We start from the raw sequence: 27,014 nt of genomic DNA, 5'->3' as shown, positions 1-27,014 counted from the left end.
ACGAAACATCCAACGGTGGCAGCTAGTACTCCGGGGACGGCGAACGCCTTTGCCTGCCCGAACCAGGAGGAGGAGCAGTCTCGGCCGAAACCGTGACATGGAGGTCCTGGGCTGGCGTGGTTGGATGTGGTCTGCGATTGTGAGGCCGGTTGGACGTACTGCCAAATTCTATAAGACGGCGTTGGAGGCGGCTTATGGTAGAGAAATTAACATTAAATTATCTGGCAACAGCTCTGGTTGACATTCCTGCAGTCAGCATGCCAATTGCATGCTCCCTCAAAACTTGAGACATCTATGTCATTGTGTTGTGTGACAAAATTGCACATTTTAGACAAAACTGCACATTTTAGAGTGGCCTGATATCGTCCCCAGCACAAGGTGCACCTGTGTAATGATCATGCTGTTTAGTCAGCTTCTTGATATGCCACACCTGTCAGGTGGATGGATTATCTTGGCAAAGGAGAGATGCTCACTAACAGGGATGTAAACAAATTTGTGCACAACATTTGAGAAATAAGCGTTTTTTGTGTATGGAAAAATGATGGGATCTTTTATTTTAGCTCATGAAACATGGGGCTAACACTTTACATGTTGCATTTACATTTTTGTTAGGTATATTTGTATCTTGATACAAATATTAATGATTCCCAAGACATCTATAAGAAGTCAATTCATAGTCATTTAATGATAACATTACAAGACCAAAGTGTGGAGAGTAGTCTTTCTAGCTGTGCTTTTTTGCTTTCCAGACTGGTTCTGGTAGCTCATGTTTGTATACATAGCGTTTTAACTTGGGTGTATGACCTCCCTCCAACCACATTCTGTAACTATTTGCATTCTGTAGGTATAGAAGTCAATTTTTAGATGTCAAGTCGTTGATCACACCCAGGGTAACCACAGTGGAGAGACGTTCCAAGCAATAAACTGCAGATGAGCCAGCGTCTTGTCTGTTGCTTTTCCTAATAGCTGTGGTTTCTACACCACAGTGAGGTTTACACCATAGCCTATGAAATAATATAATCCCCACCACAAATCAACTAAAATGTATGGCTCAGTCTCTGAAACACAAATAAGAACGCAAAATAGTATCTGTCAGTACAGTTCAGTTTCAATTCCAGGTAAGATACAAAAAAAAAATAAGAAAATCTCCAATAAATCCAGAAGGGAGGAAAGGAAAATGAAGATTGATCTTACCAGTTCAAGCTGCACAGTTCAGTAAAAATTGTCCAAAGGAAATACACAAAGCAAAAACCCCAAAAGGTAAAATAACCAAATAGTCACCAAACATTCTGGTCAGGATTCTAAGTCAGACTTATACACACAGAGTGAGCATTTGTGACTGCTGGATGCCTGGCTGACGCAGACCGTGGCTTGCTTCTGTATCCCAACCAGGGCGTGGGCGAGAGCATCCGGAACAATGTTGCACTGTCCTTTTCTGTAGGTGACATGGAACTCAACCTCCTGTAGTCCGATCGTCCATCTTACCTTCTTGAATTGGGTTTTTGATGGTTGAACACACAGGCCATGGCTGAGTGGTCCAGAATGACCTCGAACTTCCTCCCTTCAAGGAAAGGCCGCCACTTTTCCACCGCCCAAATGACTGCTAGGTACTCTCGCTCAGAAACAGAGTAGTAGACAGCAGAGTTCAGCAGTCTTGATCCATAGGCAATAACTCGCTCACCGTCATCAATCTCTTCTGTCAAAACAGCACTAAGACCAATGGCATTAACATCTGTTTGCACTTTGAAGGGCAGGTAGAAGTCAGGGTAGAGCAGCACTGGTGCTTTGGTTAGGGCCTCCTTCAAGTCCTCGAAAGCCCTCTGGCGCGTCCTTCCTGTTCAGAGCATTGAGAGGAACAGAGCGGTCTGCGTAGTGAGGGATGAAGCGATGATACCATCCTGTCGAACCTAGAAACCTCTCCACTGCCTTGACTGACTTAGGTGTTGGAAAAAACTGGACAGCCTCAACCTTCTTTGCCTGTGTCGTGATTTCTGCAGTGGACATCCCATGTCCAAAGAAGGAAATGCTCCTCTGGAACAGGTTACACTTCTTCAGTTTCACCATGAGCCCAGCTTTATGCAACCTGCTGAACACAGCTTTCAGGTCTTCCGGGTGTTGTTGCTCTGAGCGGGAGTACACCACAATGTCATCAATGTATGCAAAGCAACACTTCCCCTTCACATCTTCAAGGGCTATTTCCATGAGCCTTTGGAGCAATGCTCCAGCATTTTTCAAACCAAAGGGAAGAGCGAGAAACTCAAATAAGCCCCCCGGAGTAACAAATGCCATCTTCTGGATGCTGTCAGAGTCCATGCACACCTGCCAGTATCCGCTCTTGAGGTCGATAGTGCTGAATACTGTTGCTCCATGTAAGGACTCCAGTATTTCCTGAATTTGAGGCATGGGGTAGGCGTCAAAAGGGTTCTTCGCATTGATGCCTCTGTAATCAACTCAAAACCTTGTTCCTCCATCCTTTTCTTCACAAGCACTACAGGTGAGGCACGGGGGGATGTAGATCGTCTGACATTGCCGTTGCTCAACATGTCCTTGACCTGTCTGTCCATGAACTCCTGCTTCTGCAAAGACACTAGGTAGGCCTTCTTCTTTATGGGGACCTCATCAGCTGTTATGATGCAGTGAGAGACAAGAGTAGTGCATCCAACAGAATTTGTGCAAACAGTGGCCCACTCATGCAACAGGCTGTCAAGCTGCGCACAAATCTGTGAGCTGGTGTCCGCCCCACTAACCAGCTGCTGTATTAAGGCTTCAGATTGCTCACAGGGTGACGTGGAGACATTGGCCCACAGCTTCGTGCACAGCTTGACAGCCTGTTGCATGAGTGGCCTACTGTTTGCACAAATTCTGTTGGACTCACTCCTCTTGTCTCTTACCGCATCATAACAACTGATGAGGTCCCCAAAGTCACCTTAGAGCACATAAATATGATTTATGAACTGCAAACCACCCATGTTTAATTGTTGAGTTCACCATTCACGCTCTCAGCACACAGTTCTCTCTCTCACCTGCAGTGCTGATTTCATGTGATAGCTCAGATGAAATTTAAGACAAAGAAATGCTAGAGACTACGAATATTTGACATTCACTTCATGATGCTTAGCTAAACAGTCACATCCCTGGTGCTTGAGAGAATGCAGGTTCTTGAGCAAAAGCCATGAAATTCCTGATGAAATCTTGACTTTTAAAACCATTTAGGCTAATGGGTTTTTTCTTGCATTTTTGGGGGAGGAACTGTTCCATTTGTCATTGTGCACAGGTAATATGCATGTTAGTAAATGAATATGTAAATACAGTTGAAGTCGGAAGTTTACGTACACCTTAGCCAAATACATTTAAACTCAGTTTTTCACAATTCCTGACATTTAATCCTAGTAAAAATCACCTGTCTTAGGATCACCACTTTATTTTAAGAATGTGAAATGTCAGAATAATAGTAGAGAAAATTATTTATTTCAGCTTTTATTTATTTCATCACATTCCCAGTGGGTCAGAAGTTTACATACACTCAATTAGTATTTGGTAGCATTGCCTTTAAATTATTTAACTTGGGTCAAACGTTTTGGGTAGCCTTCCACAAGCTTCCCACAATACATTGGGTGAATTTTGGCCAATTCCTCCTGACAGAGCTGGTGCAACTGAGTCAGGTTTGTTGGCCTCCTTGCTCGCACATGCTTTTTGCCCACAAATATTCTATAGGATTGAGGTCAGGGCTTTGTGATGGCCACTCCAATAACTTGACTTTGTTGTCCTTAAGCCATTTTTCCACAACTTTGAAAGTATGCTTGGGGTCATTGTCCATTTGGAAGACCAATTGAAGACCAAGCTTTAACTTCCTGGCTGATGTCTTGAGATGTTGCTTCAATATATCCACATAATTTTCCTTCCGCATGATGCCATCTATTTTGTGAAGTGCACCAGTCCCTCCTGCAGCAAAGCACCACCACAGCATGATGCTGCCACCCCCGTGCTTCATGGTTGGGATGGTGTTCTTCGGCTTGCAAGCACCCCCTTTTTCCTCCAAACATAACGATGGTCATTATGGCCAAACAGTTATATTTTTGCTTCATCAGACCAGAGGACATTTCTCCAAAAAGTACGATCTTTGTCCCCATGTGCAGTATGCAAACCGTAGTCTGGCTTTTTTATGGTGTTTTGGAGCAGTGGCTTCTTCCTGGCTGAGCGGCCTTTCCGGTTATGTCGATATAGATACTTTTGTACCTGTTTCCTCCAGCATCTTCACAAGGTCCTTTGCTGTTGTTCTGGGATTGATTTGCACTTTTCGCACCAAATGGCGTTCATCTCTAGGAGACAGAACGCGTCTCCTTCCTGAGCGATATGACGGCTGCGTGGTCCCATGGTGTTTATACTTGCGTACTATTGTTTGTACAGATGAACGTGGTACCTTCAGGCATTTGGAAATTGCTCCCAAGGATGAACCAGACTTGTGGAGGTCTACACATTTTTTTCTGAGGTCTTGGCTGATTTCTTTTCATTTTCCCATGATGTCAAGCAAAGAGGCACTGAGTTTGAAGGTAGGCCTTGAAATAAATCCACAGGTACATCTCCAATTCACTCAAATTATGTCAATTAGCCTATCAGAAGCTTCTAAAGCCATGACATAATTTTCTGGAATTTTCCAAGCTGTTTAAAGGCACAGTCAACTTAGTGTATGTAAACTTCTGACCCACTGGAATTGTGATACAGTGAATTGTAAGTGAAATAATCTGTCTGTAAACAATTGTTGGAAAAATTACTTGTGTCATGCACAAAGTAGATGTCCTAACATGCATGAGAGCACCAGCTGTTCCGGATGACTATGTGATCATGCTCTCCGTAGCCAATGTGAGTAAGACTTTTAAGCAGGTCAACATTCACAAGGCCGCAGGGCCAGACGGATTACCAGGACGTGTACTCCGAGCATGTGCTGACCAACTGGCAAGTGTCTTCACTGACATTTTCAACATGTTCCTGACTGAGTCTGTAATACCAACATGTTTCAAGCAGACCACCATAGTCCCCGTGCCCAAGCACACTAAGATAACCTGCCTAAATGACTACCGACCCGTAGCACTGACGTCTGTAGCCATGAAGTGCTTTGAAAGGCTGGTCATGGCTCACATCAACACCATTATCCCAGAAACCTTAGACCCACTCCAATTTGCATACCGCCCCAACAGATCCACAGATGATGCAATCTCTATTGCACTCCACACTGCCCTTTCCCACCTGGACAAGAGAAACACCTACGTGAGAATGCTATTCATTGACTACAGCTCAGCATTCAACACCATAGTGCCCTCAAAGCTCATCACTAAGCTAAGGATCCTGGGACTAAACACCTCCCTCTGCAACTGGATCCTGGACTTCCTGACGGGCCGCCCCCAGGTGGTAAGGGTAGGTAAGAACACATCTGCCACACTGATCCTCAACACGGGGGCCCCTCAGGGGTGCATGCTCAGTCCCCTCCTGTACTCCCTGTTCACCCATGACTGCATGGCCAGGCACGATTCCAACACCATCATTAAGTTTGCTGACGACACCGATGTGACAGCCTATAGGGAGGAGGTCAGAGACCTGGCCGTGTGGTGCCAGGATAACAACCTCTCCCTCAACGTGACCAAGACAAAGGAGATGATTGTGGACTACTGGGAAAAAAAAGAGGACTGAGCACGCCCCCATTCTCATCGACGGGGCTGTAGTGGAACAGGTTGAGAGCTTCAAGTTCCTTGGTGTCCACATCACCAATGAACTATCATGGTCCAAACACACCAAGACAGTCGTGAAGAGGGCACGACAAAGCCTATTCCCCCTCAGGAGACTGAAAAGATTTGGCATAGGTCCTCAGATCCTCAAAAAATTATACAGCTGCACCATCGAGAGCATCCTGACTGATTGCATCACCGCCTGGTATGGCAACTGCTCGGCCTTCGACCGCAAGTTACTACAGAGGGTTGTGCGTACAGCCCAGTACAAAACTGGGGCCAAGCTTCCTGCCATCCAGGACCTCTATACCAAGCGGTGTCAGAGGAAGGCCCTCAAAATTGTCAAAGACCCCAGCCACCCTAGTCATAGACTGTTCTCTCTGCTACCGCACGGCAAGCGGTACCAGAGTGCCAAGTCTAGGTCCAAAAGACTTCTCAACAGCTTCTACCCCCAAGCCATCAGACTCCTGAACAGCTAATCATGGCACCCCATCTTTTCACGCTGCTGCTACTCTGTTAATTATTTATGCATAGTCACTTTAACTCTACCCACATGTACATATTACATCAACTACCTCAACTAGCCGGTGCCCCCGCACATTGACTCTGCACCGGTACCCCCCTGTATATATAGCCTCCCTACTGTTATTTTATTTTACTTCTGCTCTTTTTTTCTCAACACTTTTTTGTTGTTTTATTTTACTTTTTTATTTAAAAATAAATGCATTGTTGGTTAAGGGCTGTAAGTAAGCATTTCACTGTAATGTCTACACCTGTTGAATTCGGCGCATGTGGCCAATAAAATTTGATTTTATTTGATTTTATTTGATTTAACCGACTTGCCAAACTATAGTTTGTTAACAAGAAATTTGTAGAGTGGTTGAAAAACTAGTTTTAATGACTCCAACCTAAGTGTATGTAAACTTCAGACTTCAACTGTACATAAATAGAGTAAAGGACTAATCAAAACATTATTCACAAGAGTACTTCTGTTGAACTTTCACCATTCTAATGCGGGCAATTTTGAGGAAAGCCATTGTGCAAATATCTTCCTCAATGGAGCCAGAAATGTGGCACCTAAACAAATGTTGTTTGACAGCAAAAGTAAAACACACCTAGAAGAACAAGATGTTACCAAGATGTTATTTTCAGTAGATAAGAGGGCCAAATATAACACATCATTATCATTTCAATCTGTCTCTCTCTATCACTGTTGAGATCGTCTGACATGAACTTGCATGGTTAGGCATGTGTCCTCTCCAGATCTGCCACATACTTTACATCCTATCAGTTTACAAGACATTTAGGTGGGATTTTAAATCAAGTTAGGGGTTGACATAATTGCTAAGTGAGTGACATTCAATTATCTGTAATATGGACCATCAGGAGTATTAGCCATCTGGGGCTCCAACAGCTCCAACAGAGCTACAACAGCTCTGTTTACAATCATTTCACCTTGTTTACAGTCTTCAAAACCATCGCTTTGTGATGTCTGCCATTATGAAAAATGAAAGCTTTTTCTATTTTCACCCAATGCTATAGAGGAGATTAATACCATTAACAGGAAGCAAATTAGGTTCTAGTGTCCTGCTTCGTGGTTCAACTATGCCAATAGACAGAAATGTGGCTATAGCTCCAACGTAAAATAATAAATAATGTTTGTTTTAAATGTCATAAAATGTTTTCCATATTATGAATATTATTATTATTATCCTAATGTACTTTTAACAAAACATATCTGAGAAATATGTCTACTGTTGGACAGGCATCTGTGTGAGAATACAAGGCCCATCTGTTTTCTTCTCCCAACCTTTTCTCTCCTGCTGTGAGTACATGGAAAAGGTCTTAGTGTAACAATTTGCGTGATCAAATGTTGACAGAGGAGACAGAACAGTGGGTCGATGCAGTAAGGCTGTTAGTCCGCTCTACCTCAATGAAACAAAAGAGGAAAACAACATCACATTACCTTCCACAAACACACTCCTAAACAATCCATGCACACCATTAAGTTACATTATGTGTGCTTGTGGGGCCACTGTTTTTTCAGAGGCAAATCAACCAGATAAGATTCCTACTTGTCAGTTTGTCCTTTTCAGGTAAGTCTTCATGGGGAAAGGAATAGGGAAATGTGCTTCAAATGCATACGTAACATTTACAGTATTTATTTATTTATTTGGATACCCATTACTCAACTAACCACTAAATTGTAATTTAGTAGTTTAACAACATTCTAAATGTAGAACTAAAATTAAATCCCAATTATTTTGTTATTGATAACAAAATAAGTAGTGTATGCCCTGAGAACAGGTGACTACAACACAGAGCATGCAGAGGTCAAAGATGGACCCAACAGCAGCACCACACAATCAGACCAATTCTAACATGTCTGACTCCTGCATTAAAGACAACTGGGTGGACCGCCACATATACCCAGTGGCGTACTCCCTCTTCTTCATCGTAGGCTTCCCCGGCTAACTGCCAGTCTCTGTAGGTGGCCTGGCTGCTAATGAGGAAAGGCAACAACTTGGCCGTGTACCTGGTCAACCTGTCAATCTCAGACCTCCTCTTCACTATCTCCATGCTGGTGTGGATGGAGCTGGCCCTGGGTCGGCCCGTAGGGGACACCCTCTGTAGTAGGTTGTCTGTGGTGATGTACAACAGTTTCTACATCGGGTCTGGTCTCCTCTGCTGCATCTCAGTGGATCTCTATCTGGCTGTGGTCTACCCTCTTTACTGGGTCCGGCAGGTGCTTACTGCAGTGGCAGTGAGTGCTGTATTGTGGTGTGTAGAACTGTCTATCCACATCTACCTTCTTCACCACACGGGGGCGCTGCAGGGCTTCTCCCCCAGACGGTTGTGTAAGGAGGCCCACGTGGCTCTGACCCGGGTAGCTCTAGGGTTCCTGGTGTCACTCCTTCATCATGACCTTCTGCTTCCACCAGATCGTGTTGGCGCTCCGGGGCAGTGCCTCCATACTGGCTTGGGAGAGGAGGAATGTCAACCTCCTGCTGCTGCTCCTCCCGGTGACATATGTGGTGGTCTTCACCCCTTTCCAGGCCGTCATGTTCCTCAGAGGGGTGCTGGAGCCAAGGGACTGACTGTAGCATGGGCATGAAGCTCAGGGACCCATACATGATGCGAAATGACTAAAGTGCTGCAAAGATGCAAGAGGGACCAGTCGGTTAAAAAAGTGCAAAAACATTTACACAATCACATAAGCTATTGATAAATCCATATAAAGTATTTTACAGTGAAAATGTAATGTAAAAATTGCTTTATGCTATCATGATTGTTGTCAGAATTGGGACCTGTAACTAGCTTCTCTTGTATACGTGTGTGACCTCACATTGTAGACAGTAGCCTCCATGATAGAGTACTTAACCAACCTTATTTGCAGCAAAATATTCAACTGATGCCTTGTTAGGCCATAATAGTACTGTAAATGTGTTGTTTAAGCATCCACTACTCTATAAAAATGTTGTTAAAATGTTTTTTATGCAAATGTATAGCTATTCAAACCCTAACACATATTCCTGTAAAGGTACAATGCCTGAATAGTATCTGTTAATATAAAGATATGGTATGATATTTTCTACAACTCCTTAATATGGAAAACCTAAGTATATCTATGTACACACTCTGGATCATTACCCATTGTTTGACTTTTATATGGAAATTTGATTAGATAAATATCATTAGGAAGTTCCCAATATGGCTTGTTCATAATCCTTTATCACACTGCAAACAATCATGTCAACACAAGCTAAACTAATATAACCAGTCTATATTGTGAAACCAATACTGTAGGGAGAGACAGCATGTAGTTAATGGCTCAACATAGACATTTTAGCTAAAGCTACAGTGTGGTCCACTAGCCCTCTCTCTGTCTGTCATGTTATGGATTGAACTTAATATACATGTATATATATACGGTAGTAAACGTCTCAGAAGCAGTGGGTTTTTTTCTTCCTGTTTGTCTGAGCTTGTTTAGCAATCATCTGAATGATAGTACGTGTTGTGTCAACTGTGTCTGTGTGGAGGGTTATAGTTTGGGAGATACATCAGCAAATGTTGACTTTAAGCTACAGTATAAGTACGGGCCAATCGGCTGCTCTCCTGTATAAACCGTGAGTATTGCTTTTTCTATAAAAAATCAGACTGATTCTTATTTGCTTTAGAGATATCCTTGCTATGTTCCATATGCAAGCTTTAAGGGGGATGTTTACTTTCTTGAGTAAATAATGCACAGTCTTGAAATTATTTTTGCTACACTTCAGAAATAGAGTCATGTTGTGTTGTATTGTCTTGTTTCCCAAAAGGTGAGTGGCCATGAATTTCACTGTTGGAATGGAGAATTTCAGCCTCAACACCACAAATGACTCAGACAAACTGTGTTATCCAGCTGACTACCCTGAGGAGAGGAAACCCTTTTTCTTTCTGTACCTGGTCATCATTATCATCGGGATTCCCTCCAACTCCTTCTCCCTCTATGTGTCCTGGCAGCACATCAGACAGAGGAACGAGCTGGGTGTTTATCTGTTTAACCTGGCTCTGTCTGACCTCCTATTCAGCGTAGGTCTGTCTCTGTGGGTGGACTTGCAGTGGCGCGGTGTCTGGCTTCGCGGGGAGGCCGTGTGCGTCCTCTGTGTCATCTTCCTCTTTACAAACTTCTACACCAGCGATGGGCTGCTTTGCTGTATTGCCCTGGACCGTTACCTGGCTGTGGTCCACCCGCTAAAGTACCCAGTCCTGAGGAGGATGAACACGGCCATGGTGATCAGCATGGCTGTCTGGGTGCTGGTGATCTCCTTCAACGCGGCCACAATCACCTGGATAGACTCGTACGACTCGGAGGGTAAGAGGGCTGTGTGCTTTGACGTGTTCCCTCTGAGGGACAGGCTGGCGCAGGTCAACGTGACTCGCTTCGTCCTGGGTTTCCTGTTTCCTGTCCTGCTGGTATCGTTCTGCTGCCGGGGCATCTGTATGGCAGTCCGCTCCAACCGGGCCACGGAGGAGCAGGAGAGGAGACGGGTGTCAAGACTCCTGGGGGTGGTGCTGCTTACCCTGGGGCTCTGTTTCGGACCCCTCCACGTTATTATGCTCCTGCAGGGGCTTCTGGAGCACTGTCGGAGCCCCTCCTGGCTCTTTCTGCCTTATAAGATCAGCATGGTCATGTCAGCTCTCAACAGCCTGGCTGACCCCTTCCTCTACTGTTTCATCACCAGACTGGGCAAGGCCAATGTCACACAGGTGGTACACTTCCTCCAGGGGAAGAGAGAGGGGAACGGTCAGGAGGTGGTGTAGTGTAGTGATACTCAACCACAAACCAGAACAGTTAAGAGAGAGAGACTCATACTGTTTTGTGAGTGACAAATATTGACTCATTCTTTGTCAAGACTCCGTTCCAAAATGTATTATGTAAGGTGTTAGATTATACCAACGTGGATACATACTGTGCTGTGGTTTGCAAGCATTTCGCTACATTCCGCAATAACACCTGCTAAACATGTGTATGTGACAAATACAATTTGATTTGACATTTGATTTGATCATTGTGCCAGGCAATCAATACTAAGACATGTGTTTCTGAAAGGAACCGTTCAAGGATGATGTGAATGCATTCATCCCTCCTTGTGACACTACAAAAGGATGAACTTCATTCCACTTTCACTTCAGGTTTTATCTTGCTGTTAATACATTTACAGACTAGTGTTTCAGAGGTGACCAAGTATACTAATAGCACCAAAAATAGAACTTGACCACATCACTCGGTCAGCATTCTTATTTGACCAAATCCTTGTCATAACTGTCAACCTTCATGCTGTCCCAGTGTTTTTGCTTTATCATGAAAAAATGTAACACTGTTTAACAGTGACAGTAGAGCAGCATGTAAACTGTGGTATCGGAGGCCATCAAGTAGCAGCATTGGGAAAGCAGTGGGATCTCTATTTTTATGTATTTGGCACCCTCTTCTTTGCTATATGTGCAGCCACTACACACTGGCGGCAAAGACTCTAAAACAAGCTAGCTGACTGACAGCTGCTTTCAACCAAAATCATATACAGTGCCTTGCAAAAGCATTCATCCCCCTTGGCGTTTTTCCTATTTTGTTGCATTACAACCTGTAATTTAAATGGATTTTATTTGGATTTCATGTAATGGACATACACAAAATAGTCCAAATTGGTGAAGTGAAATTGAACAGATCATAAAAAAATATCAGAAACTTTGAACATCCCACGGAGCACCATTAAATTCATTATTAAAAAATTGAAAGAATATGGCACCACAACAAACCTGCCAAGAGAGGGCAACAAAGAGACAAAAGATAACCCTGAAGGAGCTGCAAAGCTCCACAGCGGAGATTGGAGTATCTGTCCATAGGACCACTTTAAGCTGTACACTCCACAGAGCTGGGCTTTACGGAAGAGTGGCCAGAAAAAAGCCATTGCTTAAAGAAAGAAATAAGCAAACACGTTTGGTGTTCGCCAAAAGGCATGTGGGAGACTCCCCAAACATATGGAAGAAGGTACTCTGGTCAGATGAGACTAAAATTGAGCTTTATGGCCATCAAGGAAAACGCTATGTCTGGCGCACACCCAACACCTCTCATCACCCTGAGAACACCATCCCCACAGTGAAGCATGGTGGTGGCAGCATCATGCTGTGGGGATGTTTTTCATCGGCAGGGACTGGGAAACTGGTTAGAATTGAAGGAATGATGGATGGCGCTAAATAAAGGGAAATTCTTGAGGGAAACCTGTTTCAGTCTTCCAGAGATTTGAGACTGGGACGGAGGTTCACCTTCCAGCAATACAATGATCCTAAGCATACTGCTAAAGCAACACTTGAGTGGTTTAAGGGGAAACATTTAAATGTATTGGAATGGCCTAGTCAAAGCCCAGACCTCAATCCAATTGAGAATCTGTGGTATGACTTAAAGATTGCTGTACACCAGCGGAACCCATCCAACTTGAAGGAGCTGGAGCAGTTTTGCCTTGAAGAACGGGCAAAAATCCCAGTGGCTAGATGTGCTAAGCTTATAGAGACATACCCCAAGAGACTTGCAGCTGTAATTGCTGCAAAAGGTGGCTCTACAAAGTTGTCACGCCCTGACTCTAGGGACTTGTATTTGTTGAGTCAGGGTGTGTATTTTCTGTGTTGGGTTTGTCCATGTTTAGTTTCTAGATCGTTTAGATCTATGTTAGCCAGGGTGGTTCCCAATCAGAGGCAGCTGTAGCTCGTTGTCTCTGATTGGGGACTATACTTAGGCAGCCGTTTGGCACCTGTTAGTTGTGGGATCTTGTTCCGTAAAGGTATGTTGTTTGTATGCTAACTTGGACTTCACGTTTCGTTTGTTGTTTTGTCGTGTGTTTAGTCGTTAATAAATATGAATGTACATCACGCTGCGCCTTGGTCCTTCTCGTTCATGAACGATCGTGACAAAAGTATTGACTTTGGGGGGGTGAATAGTTATGCACGCTCAAGTTTTCTGTTTTTTTGTCTTATTTCTTGTTTGTTTCACGATAAAAAATATGTTGCATCTTCAAAGTGGTAGGCATGTTGTGTAAATCAAATTATACAACCCCCCCAAAAATCAATTTTAATTTCAGGTTGTAAGGCAACAAAATAGGAAAAATCCCAAAGGGGGTGAATACTTTCGCAAGCCACTGTAGGTAGCACACAGGAGGACATTTTTCTCAGTTTAGATCATTTCCTTTTGAATTTCTAGCCAAATGTAAAACGTTCCTGTTTTGATTAATTTAATAGAGTGAGTTAGGTCTGCTCTATACCAAATTAGTATACCCCCTGAGTCCCTTCCCTGTTTCACACCTGGTAGTTTGGTGTATGGGACTACCAGCTCTCTGTAACCTAGAGGGCAACCAGTGGGTCCATCTCCTCTATACCATGTTTCTTGTAGGATGACAATGTCTGTATTTCTGATTTATTTGGTGAAGTCCAGGTTCCTGCTCTTTAGGCAAAAGGCAAATGACCTCAGGCCTTGGATATTCCAGGATGAGATAGTGAAGGCTTTGTGCTCCATAAAGTGTCCAATGTTGTTAGTCGTGTGGATTGGCCTCAGACCAGTAGGTGTGAGCAGAGCCTGCTGAGCATCTGGTACATGCCATTGGCTTGGGCTAGTGTAAGAGTGATTGGGCCTGTTTGCCTGCTCACGGCCTGGTCGTGTGTGACTTTCATGTTGAGGCCCTCTTTGCGGAAGTGGGGGGCATGGGGTGGGCAGGAGGGGCATAGGTCTGATCTGAGGGGGCCTAAATGGGGTGTGGGCATGGTTGACTAAGGGGGTGTTGATTGGTTGGGGTGGGGGTGTGGATGTGGCTGGTCTCTCTCATATAGACATACACACACACACTCCATGATGGTGATTTCTCTTGTCTCGTTCGGTCACCTTATCAGTCGGATACTGCGATAAAAGACAAGCACTATAGGATGATGGATGAAAAGACTGTAACCTACACAGGTGATCACACTAAAACTGCTCTGGATTTCAACAGAGGTGAGAGCAGAGAGGAGTCTTAAGAAGCTGTTAGTTAATGGTTAAAATACAAGAGACTGAATATGTGAACTAGCATTCTATTAACAATTAATCATCACTTTTTCTTATTAAGGCAGCAAACTGCCACTACAGCTTAAAGTGAATGAGTCTGGCCATTGATGCCTTGTGTCATGATTCTATTTAGATTAGCTCAGATTTGCATCGTTAGGATTACATTTATTGACTGTCATAAATGTCAAGGCTAAAAGGAGAACCGGAAAAATATGTTTTTACTCATCACCATGACGCCACTTTTAATTATTTGGATTTCAATTATGCATTACTTCTATCAGAGATGGATGACTCAGTTTCTCCATGATCCATGTTTGATCACAACAGTTGGAGCTGATGAGCATTTTATAAGGGGAATAATAACGCCTCATGCTTCTATTATCCACTTCCAGTCTCATTGCTGGCCATATTAGCAAGCCAATATCAGAACCCTAGAGTCATGTTCTTACAAGACAGAATATGATAAATATTCTAGTATTTTGTATTTTATTCAGAGCAGCAGTTACTCTTCCTTGGGTCCACACAAAAAATAAAACATGCCATAATACAGAACATCAAAAGACAAGAAAAGCTCAAGGACTGAAATACACACATTTAAAATAAGAACAATAGAACCAATAAAGGTCCTACTTACAGTTACACACATTACTGACCTCACATCAGTACATATACAGTGCCTTCAGAAAGTGTTCATACCCCTTGACTTATTCCACATGTTGTTGTGTTAACAGCCTGAATTCAAAATGGATTTTAAAACTATTTCTCATCCATCTACACACAATAGCCCATCATGACAAAGTGAAATCATGTTTTTAGAGATTTTTTCACATTTATTGAAAATAAAATACAGAAATATCTCATTTACATAAGTATTCACATCCCTGAATCAATACAGCGATTACAGCTGTGAGTCTTTTGGGGTAAGTCTCTTAAGAGCTTGCATACCTGGATTGTATAATATTTGCACATTATTATTTTAAAAATTCTTCAAGGTCTGTCAAGTTGGTTGTTGATCATTGCTAGACAGTCGTTTTCATGTCTTGCCATAGATTTTCAAACCAATTTAAGTCAAAACTGTAACTATGCCACTCAGGAACATTTAATGTAGTTTTGGTAAGCAACTCCAGTGTATATTTGTCCTTCTGTTTTAGGTTATTGTCCTACTGAAAAGTGAATTTGCCTCCCAGTGTCTGTTGGAAAGCACACTGAACCAGGTTTTCCTCTAGGATTTTGCCTGTGCTTAGCTCTATTCCATTAATTTTTATCCTAAAAAAGTCCTTGCCGAATACAAGCATACCCATAACATTATGCAGCCATGATGCATGATGCAGCCACCACTATGCTTGAAAATATGGAGCGTGGTATTCAGTAATGTGTTGTGTTGGATTTGCCCCAAAAATACCATCTTGTATTCAGGACAAAAAGTTTTGCCCTGCAACATTTTTTCCCAGTATTACTTTAGTGCCTTGTTGTAAATAGGATGCATGTTTTGGAATATTTTAATTCTGTACAGGCATCCTTCTTTTCGCTCTGTCAATTAGGTTAGTATTGTGGATAAGGCTGTTGCGGTGACCATATTACCACCACACCAGCAGTCATGAGTCATTACCACAGTAAAACCTCACGTGACTGTTGAGTCATGGTAATATCATTTTATGCACTCTGGACATGCTTTGGTAGTACCCAATTTGCTAATGACCATCGGGTCCTAATGGCATGGGACTCAGGGCTCTATTGTCCCTCAAACCAGTCTGGCATCAATGCAAATGCATTCGAAAATCACATTGTGCTTTTAAAGATGAACTGAAACTCTAAAACAAACCATGATATCATGTTATCATATATATTTAATAACATTCCGTGAAAGGAAACTTTTAAAAAACGGCAGAAAAGCAAAATATTAGACTTGTCCAACACCTCGTAAATACTTGTAAAATGTAGGTCGCCGCCATGTTGGAATGATGTATACGACTAATGTAATCGGAATGGTAGCGTGAGATTGCGTCTCAAGCCCCGCACATCAACACACCGTGGTAAATTTAAAAATGGAAGGAGAATGGGTTGTGGGAAGATGGCGTGTCGAGTGCAGTTAGTGAGAAAGATGAGTGGACAACAGTGAAGTCCAAGAATGGAACAAAAAGGGCTAAAATTGTTGTGGAAAATGAGTCTGATGAATCGTTGCTTGTTGGAGTCAGTTTTTTTGGATAAGGATGTTTATTTGGGAAACACTTTTGAAGTCACGAGGATGGTGAAGAAGGCTTTGGGGAAAATGGATGCAGTCAAAGTAACCAGGAGTGGTTTGGTGTTCATATCGTGTGTATCTAAAGAGCAAAACGGGGAGTACATTGTGGCTTGCGAAATTATTGACGCATGAAGTGGACAGATTTGATTTTCGGAGCAGGGCACCGGACAGTGGCGGTTCTAGACACATTTTACTAGGGGGGCCAAGGAGGGGCCAGTGTTTAATCAGGGGGGCACACATAAAAAAACTGGCAACACATGATATTCAAAGATTATAAACTTTATTTTACTTTAAAATCATATGACATTTATTATAACACGTATTTTGTACAAGAGTGCAGATGCAAGAGAGATAGTGCCATAAAAATGAAAAAATAAATAAATTAAAAAAATTTAAAAAGTACAGGGTACAAATACAGGGTTCATATTCAATGTGAACAAAACTCCAGGATACAACAAAGGGTACAACAATGTGCCATTTCCTATTTATGGAAGCCCCACTACTGTGGACAGTTGATTCCACATTTTGTTTTAAGAAAGAAAACTTTCTGAGTGATTTATAAACAAAACACACTACCCTGTATCCATTTAGGTAAAATAAACCAAATCAGAAAAGAAATTCAATTCAAAGAGGCTTTACTAGCATGACCATATTGACATACAGTATTGCTAAAGTACATAAACAGGGAAACGTGTTACACATTAACATCCAGTAGTCCAATAGGATGCAGACAATAAACATTAAGTTAACATTCGTTTAAAAGCAACAATCATGTCAACACAATGTAGCAATATGAACAACACTGATGGATATCAGCAACAACATGAAAACAAGAATATTACAGGTGTCTGTGTGTGTGTGTGTGTGTGTGTCTGTGTCTTTGTGTACTTCACTGTCAGTTGATGAGCAGGTGTACAAAAAAAGGCTTTACAACATATATGGGCAAGTCCATTTAGGACAGCACATTTCCACCATAGTTCACATTAGGAAAAAATGACAGCATGAATGCTCACTAAACAAACATATACTACATATACCTTTTTATACACATTTTTTTTCAGTAATTTTTTAAGAGTGAAAGGGAAGTAAGCAATCGCTCATCATAGGATCATACATATTTCAGTTACAATATTAGTTACAATATTAGTGTTAGTTAGATCATCATGTCAAAGCTGGACCTGCAAAGTCTGAACGACACAAGTGTGCAATGATTGGAGTGATTTTGTTTCTTTTTTTCTTGCTTTGCTTGTTTTCAAAAGGAAAAATCATAGTTGGTAAAAAATAAAATAAACTTTCGTTGAAAGGTATCACACTGTATAATTTACAAATATCTAAAGAGGTTTAGTGGATGCCATAAAACATCTGTGGAGCTTGAAGATTTGTAGTACATAGATGTTTGGCAGAGATAATTCAAAATAATAAAATCATAAACTCTATCTATCTATCTATCTATCAGAGAGAGAGAGAGAGAGAGAGAGAGAGAGAGAGAGAGAGAGAGAGAGAGAGAGAGAGAGAGAGAGAGAGAGAGAGAGAGAGAGAGAGAGAGAGAGAGAGAGAGAGAGAGAGAGAGAGAGAGAGAGAGAGAGAGAGAGAGAGAGAGAGTGTTTCCTTAGAGCAGTACATGCAGCAATCACTTAATGGAGTGATGTCATAATGGACCACAAAACTTTGGGGATGTGGATGGAAAGTTACAGGCAGGAGAGGGGAACCAACAGAAGCAGGTCTTGAGACATGAGTTTGCCCCTTTTTGAAAACCTCTTGAGAGAGGATTGGTGGGATATATATACATACATACAAACATACATACACTCTAGTAGTGTGTGGAACTACTGGTACTGTGAGGAAAAAAAAGATAGATGATGTAAAATGAAAAATAAAACAAGCTTCAGCTTCTTAAGACACGGTGGGTTCATCTAAGTAGACACATGTAACTTCATGTGGACACCAGACTGTCTTTGTCTACACATCTAACTTCATATGGACCCCAGACCGTCTCTGTTTACACATGTAACTTCATATGGACACCAGACTCTTTGTCTACACATGTAACTTCATATGGACACCAGACTGTCTTTGTTTACACATTTAACTTCATATGGGCACCAGACTGTCTCTGTCTACACATGTAACTTCATATGGACACCAGACTCTTTGTCTACACATGTAACTTCATATGGACACCAGACTCTTTGTCTACACACGTAACTTCATGTGGACACCAGACTAACTCCATTCATTTTACCGGTGGTATTGAGAACAGATAAACCCACCGTGTCTTAAGAAGCTCAAGCTTGTTGTTTTATTGTTCATTATATCTATTTTTCCTCACAGCGGCACTCATACGCTACTAGCGTATATATCATATAGATACACTACAGCAACAGGATACGGCGGTTGTGCTGTCTGGCAAAACGGTCCACAAATACATCAAGATCCAGAGCCTTGGCCCTTCTGGACTCTATGCTCAGGACACCAAGATCACTGAGTCTCTCATCACTAGTGGTGGACCGCAGGAAGGTTTTTATCAGTTTCAGTGTGGAGAAACTGCGTTCGCAAGAGGCTGAGCTTTTGGGTGCGCCACTCTAATTTACCCGTGTAGAACGTTGCCGTGTAGAGCGTTGCATTAGTTCCGCTTTTGGCGCTCGCGTGTAAAATAGTTATAAATTCATAATTTTTTATTTGGTCAGCACGGGGGGGCCACAGGGGTGGCCAGGGACATTTCCAGGGAGGCACGGGCCTCCCCCGGCCTCCGTGTAAAACCGCCACTGGCACCGGAAAAAGGTGTTATTAATTGTACTGCACAAGTGTCCAAGAAGCTGGACTTCATTATATCTGCAGCCAGAAGTTTTTGGGCCTCCAAGACATAACTGCAGAAGCACTGCAAGGACTACTGTCGCCAGGAAATGTCTCGCCATCACAGATTAAACAGGCTGATTTAGTTTAATTAACATTTCGTTATTGAAGATTGTATGGATTTTTTACATTCTTTTCCCCCCCGCATTTTTGCCTTTTCGGATCTTTATTATCCACCTGTAGAGTAAGGGGCAGAATGCACATATAATTGTTGCGAATACCGAATACCAAAGAAGAAGACCGACCCATCCAAGCTGTCCTTGTTCATCCCCTGGCATATGACTTTGAACCTGTACGTCGTCGTCCCCTAGTAGTACCTTCAGGTCCTTTTGCGCAAGAAAATGTAGTTGTAGAGAGATTACACCACAGACTGAACAATTGCGAGTGGTGCACTTGTGGCAACTGCACTGCGATGCCCACTGTCCACAGAGTCGATTGATTGCAAATAAGCAGCCCTACATGACCTGGGTGTCAGTGGTGGACCAGGACAACTACCTTGTATTGTTAATCACAGGCTCTTCACCACGCTCTGTGAAGAGCGAGACCTTTTGGAGGTGGCCATGCTATCCCTGAAGGACGTACGGGCAGAAAGTTTGGAGTGCCCTATAAACCGCAGGTACCGTAACGTTACTAGGCATTATTTACATTTTAGAAGCGCTAGTTAGCTAGTAAGGAGCTAGCGAGCTAATTATAGATGATCCTGCATTGGCACAGCGCTGTTTGATCGTATTGATGTGTATTGATTGGGTGAAAGTGGAGATGTCATACACGTCAGGTAGTAAACAAAACCTAGAGGCAGTGCGTTTGTTTGCTAGGAAAGCTAGCTAGCTAAATAATTAAGTGAAGTCTGGTAAATTATGTCGCCCCACAAGTTGCCAAGATAGTTAGTTAGTTAGTTAGCTAGTTGTTTACAACCACTCTACAGTCTTGCTGGCTACTGTAATGACAGGAGCGTTTGTTGACATTTTACAGATCGTGACGCGATCCACTTAAAATGCCTATTATTTGTAGGCTATTGCATCCATTCCAAGATCGCACACAATCTGATAATCTATAATTAGCTATTTTCTTATTACCATACTTTTGATTACTGTTACAATCATAAGGATTCTATTGTACGGACCTCATGAATTTCTTACAATAAGGGCGCACTTAATAATCATTATGCATGTTTCAGTCTTTACAGATTGACTGCTTATTGTGTAATGATGTAATTAATGTGGTTCTCTGTAGCTCAATTGGTAGAGCATGGCGCTTGTAACGCCAGGGTAGTGGGTTCGATCCCCGGGACCACCCATACGTAAAAATGTATGCACACATGACTGTAAGTCACTTTGGATAAAAGCGTCTGCTAAATGGCATATTATATATTATTGTAATGAATAACTAAATAGCTATTACATATGAATGTCTTCATGCTAAGTGTCTTTATGCAATATAATTTAATCCGCCACCATCAAATTGTTCCCTATAGAGCAGGGTTCTTCAATTCCGGTCCTGGAGGGCCGAAACACTTCTGTTTATTTCTACCTGGTAGTTAATTGCACTCACCTGGTGTCCCAGGTCTGAATTAGCCCCTGATTTAGAAGGAGAGGATGAAAAACAGAGGTGTCTCGGCCCTCCAGGACCGGAATTGAAGAACCCTGCTATAGAGTATATACGAAAGGCTGCCTCTTTCGAGCTGTTTTCATTTTAGGTATGATGTCTCTCCCTGCAGAGTGCGCACGCGAGCACCTTCTTTACACGCGCCACACTCCAGGTGCATGCCAGGACAAGTTCACAATTATTGTAAAGAACTAATGGTGCTTTTCAACTGGGAACTCAGGGGGGGAAAGCAAGTAAAAATCATGACGTCAGTGATCTTAAGGTCGGAAAGTCTAGAAAGGTGCCAGAGTTTTCGACTTGGAATTCTGAGTTGGATGACCGTTCCGAGTTCCCAGTTGTCTTGAACTCACTGAAGGTGGAAGTCGGAGATTTCATAGTTCCCAGTTGTTTTGAAGGCGGCATAAATTATTGGCGCTCCAGGCTGTTTGTACATTACAGTGGTTCCTTTCGTGTGCGTTGATGAACAGTAAGTTGCTTTCCATGTCACTGTTTATAATGTATTTCTCCTGTAGATTTGTTAGCCAGCACACCATATGTCCCTCAGAGTTTAGATGTATGTAATACCGTTTATGTCAGCAGCTACGTGTGTTAATTAGATAATTAGCCAAGTAAGCTAGCAATATGTATCTGTAGCATGGCTAGCTCCCTAGCACTTCATAATGTGTATATGCATAGAGAAGGTGTAAATTATCAATCCGCGTGTACACTGAGGTTAGTTTAGGTATTACCCTGAATCCAGGGGCAACAGGTGGGCTTCATAGCCACAAGCCATTGTCGCAACACTGATTTTCGCTTGAGTGGTAGGGCATGGTAGTGGACTCCTGTTCTGTAAAATTACTACAGCCTGGGGCTATACAGTCAGACCCCCCTTTACGCCTCTTTTGCGCTGGTTCTGTCGAAGCCATTTTGAGCTAGATGTTATCTAAAGAAGCTGTCAGCGAGACGTGAACACATTGTAACTGCTAGCTGTCAGTGAGAAGTGACAATGCAGATGACGTCACCGATTTGACTGTTTCAAGATGGCCGCACCCTGTAGCTGAGTGTCGGTCAGTGAGCAGAGCTGTGTTCGAATACTCCTACTAACCGCACTATTTGTGACGTAAATTTAGTATGTAGTATGCTTATTGGTCATAGTATGGATATAGTTAGTATGCCAAAAGTTGCCGGATGGAAGTAGCTAGCAAGCTAGCCAACGTTAGCCAGTTAGCTTGGGTGCTTAACTGCCATTGTGAGGTCAGAACGCTCGGATCAACCCAACTCCTCGACCAGAGCGTCAGAGAGCGAACCGCTCTGAATTTACGAACGGACAATCTGATTTCGCAATGGATTCACGAACGCCCAGAGCGCACTCTGTCACTCCAGATTTAATTTACCAACACACCCGAAATCGTAAAATGTCTAGCTAGTCAGTTGTTATGCTAACAAGCTAGCAATAGGTTGCATAGCAACAGCATCAACTTCCGGTAGACAGGCGAAGCGCTAGTACACTCAACTGAAACGATACCGATCGTTTACAGTGTACTAAAATTAACTAATAGTATATACTAATTAAGTATGTAGTATACAGTATGTTAGTATGGGTAATCATACACAGCTATGGTCTTTGTGGATGTTGTTTCAAAGCCTTACACAACAAAATGGACAGCACTATCTAAGGTGATGATAAATTCAAAACCCTCATGCATATTAAAGCTTATGCATATGCATAGGCTTATGAGCCGAAGCACCCCCCCCCCCCCCCCACACAAAAAAAAAAAAACTGAATAAAAATTATGATTCTGATGTTATACAATACATAGTCTACCGCATATTACACATGGCAGAAAAACATAAAACAAAACTGATTTAAGATGTCTTTGGTACATAATTGGTCTAGCCTATAGTCCAAAATTAAACAAATTTGAGTAATCACCTTTGAGTATGGACTGTAATATTATGCATTCTGGATGGACTGGTTACCTTATGCTATGCTGCAACATTTCTGGGAGAGAAACTATAGCCCTAGGCAATGCTGTTGGTTCATTGATTGTGCAGGGTGGCCTACAGTTAGCCTACAATTAATTTTTATTTGATTTTGAATAGCCTAGTAATAGGGATTTTTAAAATATTTTCATAATTAATTGGGTGACACATTACCTTTAGCTATACATAATATCTCACCTCCATGCATTTCCATCTCCTCTCTCTCCTTTATTCCTTTCTCGAGCATGCAGAGGGGCTGTCAACAGTTTAGTGAAATATGTTTTCTTGTGAAAACATGTTACTATCGATGTTCCCGAACAGATTTCACTTTGTTTCCTAAATTAAGCACTGGGTAGCTGCAGGAACAGGGTTGGAGAGCCCATGACATACAGAGCTTGGGAGGAATAATACCTGTTGCGCAGCGAGAGCATGCTCCTCAAACAGTGGTTGATGCGTGGAGTGAAATAAGTGTTCTTATATTTATTTCTCAGCTGCTCATACTCCTCTATAAAACCAAAGTAGCCTACTCAGCATCATTGAAAAGCGGACCGGTGGTAAAGCGTGCGGGCCTCCACTCACTATTCGAGTGCATAGGGATGACATTTATTTTCCCCCTGACCCTTTTCCTGCCCATTTGATAATGAGCCATTCTAAATCAATACTAATTTTACATATTAGTAAAGGCAAGATTCAATTGAGAATAGTCTGATGGGTGAAAATATGATCACTTGAGAGAACCGCTGTGCAGCCTGAGGCAAGGAACAGAGTGCAATATTTTTTTGCTACTTTCTCAAATCATCAATAGCCTGTAGTCGCATCATGCAGCCCATATATGTTTTGATTTCTAAGACATTCTAAGGTTTGTATCATTCTGTCACGGTTTACTAAGCCAGAACCCAGAAGCAGACCAGGACAAGGTAAGTGGTGTCAAAGGTGAGTGTTTATTTAACTGATCCACGGGTGATGTTGAATAATCCAGGGAACAGAGCGGGCGGCGTGGATGAGTTGTAGAGGGTGCAGTGGTTGGTCCAATGATGGCTCGGCAGCCGCCGACCATCAGGCAGAGGTTGGGTGAAGGTTCCGGACGAGTGACTGTAGGGAGAACAAAACGGAGGTAAGCATACAACAAGCAAACAAGGTGCAAAACAACAAAACTAATGCTCTAAGCTCTAGGACTGATCCGCTGATAAACATACTGTTCATGGCTAACGATCCGGCAGGGAATGGATGTCAGGTCAGAGCTTATGAAGGTGATGATCAGGGCCAGGTGTGCAGATTGCTGATGGAATGCAGGTGTGGAAATCAGGAGAGCTCCCGCCTAGCAACGTAGCCCGGCAACCAGGCAGGGAGCGTTCCAGAACCCTCGGGAAACTGGAGATCCCGAGCAGAAAAACTAATACACAGACAGGAACCGACTCAGACTGCCGGAATCGTTACACATTCACAACTAAAGTTGCGAAATAACTCTAAATCTAGCATATAGAACTTCAAATGATCACTTTTACGCTCAACATAGCCACTTCATATGCGCACTCTCTCAGGAATGGGAAAAATATCCTTTCTATTTTATTCAGTTAAGTTCAATTATATTATTCTTACTATAAAATCATATAATATAAAATAATGGCACGGGACTTCTAAGCATATCATGTCAGCTAAATGAACAAGCCTACGGCATGGAGCATAGCCAGATAACATACAGTAGCCCAACTATTTTCTTAATTTACATTTTAGTCATTTATCAGACACTCTTATCCAGAGCAACTTACAGGCGCAATTAGGGTTTAGTGCATTGCTTAAGGGCACATCTACAGATTTTTCACCTAGTCAGCTCCAGGATTCAAACCAATGATCTTTCGTTTGCTGGCCCAATGTTCTTAACCGCTAAGCTACCTGCCGCCCCCAAATCGTAATGCCCGCTAGGCTACCTGCCACCCCGTATCATAATGTTCTTATTGGGATGGTATATATTACATTTATTTAATATACTTTTTTAAATGTAGATGTTCCAAAGGCGTGCATCAGCAGCTTGTATGTGTGGAGGCCTGGAGATGCTAAACATGTTTATGTTAATTAACGGTCAATTACCGTGAGACCAGCTGACAACATTTTGTGACTGCCACACCCCTAATTGTGGAGTAACTACAATGTTGTTGATCAATCCTCAATTTTTCTCCTATCACAGCCATTAAACTCTGTAACTGTTTTAAAGTCACCATTGGCCTCATGGTGAAATCCCTGAGCGTTCCTTCCTCTCTGGCAACTGAGTTAGGAATGACGCCTGTATCTTTGTAGTGACTGGGTGTATTGATACTCCATCCAAAGTGTAATTAATAACTTCACAATGCTCAAAGAGATTATTTTTTATATTTTTACCCATCTACCAATAGGTGCCCTTCTTTGCGAGGCATTAGAAAATCTTCCTGGTCTTTGTGGTTGAATCTGTGTTTGAAATTAACTGCTTGACTGAGAGACCGTACAGATAATTGTATGTGTGGGGTACAGAGATGAGGTAGTCATTACAACATCATGTTAAATACTATATTATTGCACACAGAGTGAGCATGCAACTTATTATGTGACTTGTTAACCCAAAACCAACCACTACATTTGCTTAGGGTTACACCTTCAGATGGTATACTGTAAATGGAATCGTGGTCTGTTGTTCTCTCTCTTATCCTGTATCCAGTCCATGGAGGAAGCTTGTATGATCAATTCTCATTCCCTAGGTTTCTAGGCCTCTGGCCTAGAAGGCATCTCTTTGTTCATGCTTTGTCTTGTAAGTTAACCTTAGGATCTATATACCTATAATTATGCTTTGTTTATGTTAGTATTGCCTTGTAACTTAAGCTTTATGCCTTTTTATGGGAATCCATTCATTTTACGAAGTTATTAAATAATACTTGCTTTGATATTCGCTTCATGACCATTCCTTGATCTTAGTCAGCTAAATCCATAATACTTGATAGCAGCACATGGTTTAACTATAATATTTCATGGAGTAAGATAAATATTTTAATATGCTAATTGTTTAGTCTTATTATGAGTCGCATGTGAGGTGTATATAATATACATATAAAATATTACCCTACTACATACCTTCCATTGAATAATACTCTATTGTGTGGGAGTTCTATTGGATAAGTAACTCTCCAACCATTTGATGGCAGGTGATGTAAGAAGTTAGTTTATTCAATAACAAATTATGATCAATAACATCAAAGGCTGCACTAAAATCGATCAATACAGCTCCAACTATCATCTTATTATAAATGTATTTTAGCCAAACATCAGTCATCTGAGTCAGTGCTGTACAAGTTGAGTGCTCTTCCCTATATGCATGCTGAAAGTCAGTAGTTAACTTGTTCTATAAAAAATAGCTTTGTATTTGTTCAAACACAATTCTCTCCATCAGTTTACTAAGAACAGGCAGCAAACTGATTGGGCGGCTGTTAGAGCCAGCAAAGGGTGCTTTACTATTTTTAAGTAGTGGAATTACTTTAGCTTTCAACTTCAATAAACGATGGAGATGAATTGGGTTTTCTGTCAATAATATAATTGAAGGTGCTCCGAAGTCTTTTCCCATTATATTTTTGTCATTTATCTTGTTTTGGTAATACACACTGAACAAAAATATAAACGCAACATGTAAAGTGATGGTCCAATGTTACATGAGCTGAAATAATAGACCCCAGAAATGTTCCATATGCACAAAAAGCTCTGTTGCGCCTTCTTCATCACACTGTCTGCGTGGGTGGACCATTTCAGTTTGTCGGTGATGTGTATGCCAAGTAACTTGAAGCTTTCCACCTTCTCCACTGCGGTCCCGTTGATGTGGATAGGGGGGTGCACCCTCTGCTGTTTCCTGAAGTCCACGATCATCTCCTTTGTTTTGTTGACGTTGAGTGAGAGGTTATTTTCCTGGCACCACACTCCCAAGAAGAAAATTCTCTTGGGAGATAATACGGTCGGCATACCTGCAGATTCATGCAGGGTAGTAATGTCATGAGTTGGGATTATGGTTCATTGTTTATCTAGCTAGCTAGCTAACGTTAGCTGGCTGGCT

The 27,014-nt window shown here is 42.1% G+C and overlaps 1 protein-coding gene across 1 annotated transcript; it reads left to right on the top strand.

Annotated features, from left to right (window-relative positions):
* The first annotated feature begins 10,049 nt into the window (after nucleotides 1–10,049).
* Nucleotides 10,050–14,258, top strand: LOC121538914 (psychosine receptor-like). Its single transcript, XM_041847076.1, has 2 exons — nucleotides 10,050–10,973; nucleotides 14,136–14,258. The coding sequence occupies exons 1-2, from the start codon at nucleotides 10,050–10,052 to the stop codon at nucleotides 14,256–14,258; spliced, it is 1,047 nt and encodes a 348-aa protein (XP_041703010.1).
* Nucleotides 14,259–27,014: the final 12,756 nt, after the last annotated feature.

This window comes from Coregonus clupeaformis, chromosome 25, assembly GCF_020615455.1.
Source record: "Coregonus clupeaformis isolate EN_2021a chromosome 25, ASM2061545v1, whole genome shotgun sequence".
In the NCBI taxonomy this organism is placed as follows: Eukaryota; Metazoa; Chordata; class Actinopteri; order Salmoniformes; family Salmonidae; genus Coregonus; species Coregonus clupeaformis.
Note: the sequence above shows the minus strand (reverse complement) of the source record. Positions and strands in the feature narration are given on the sequence as shown.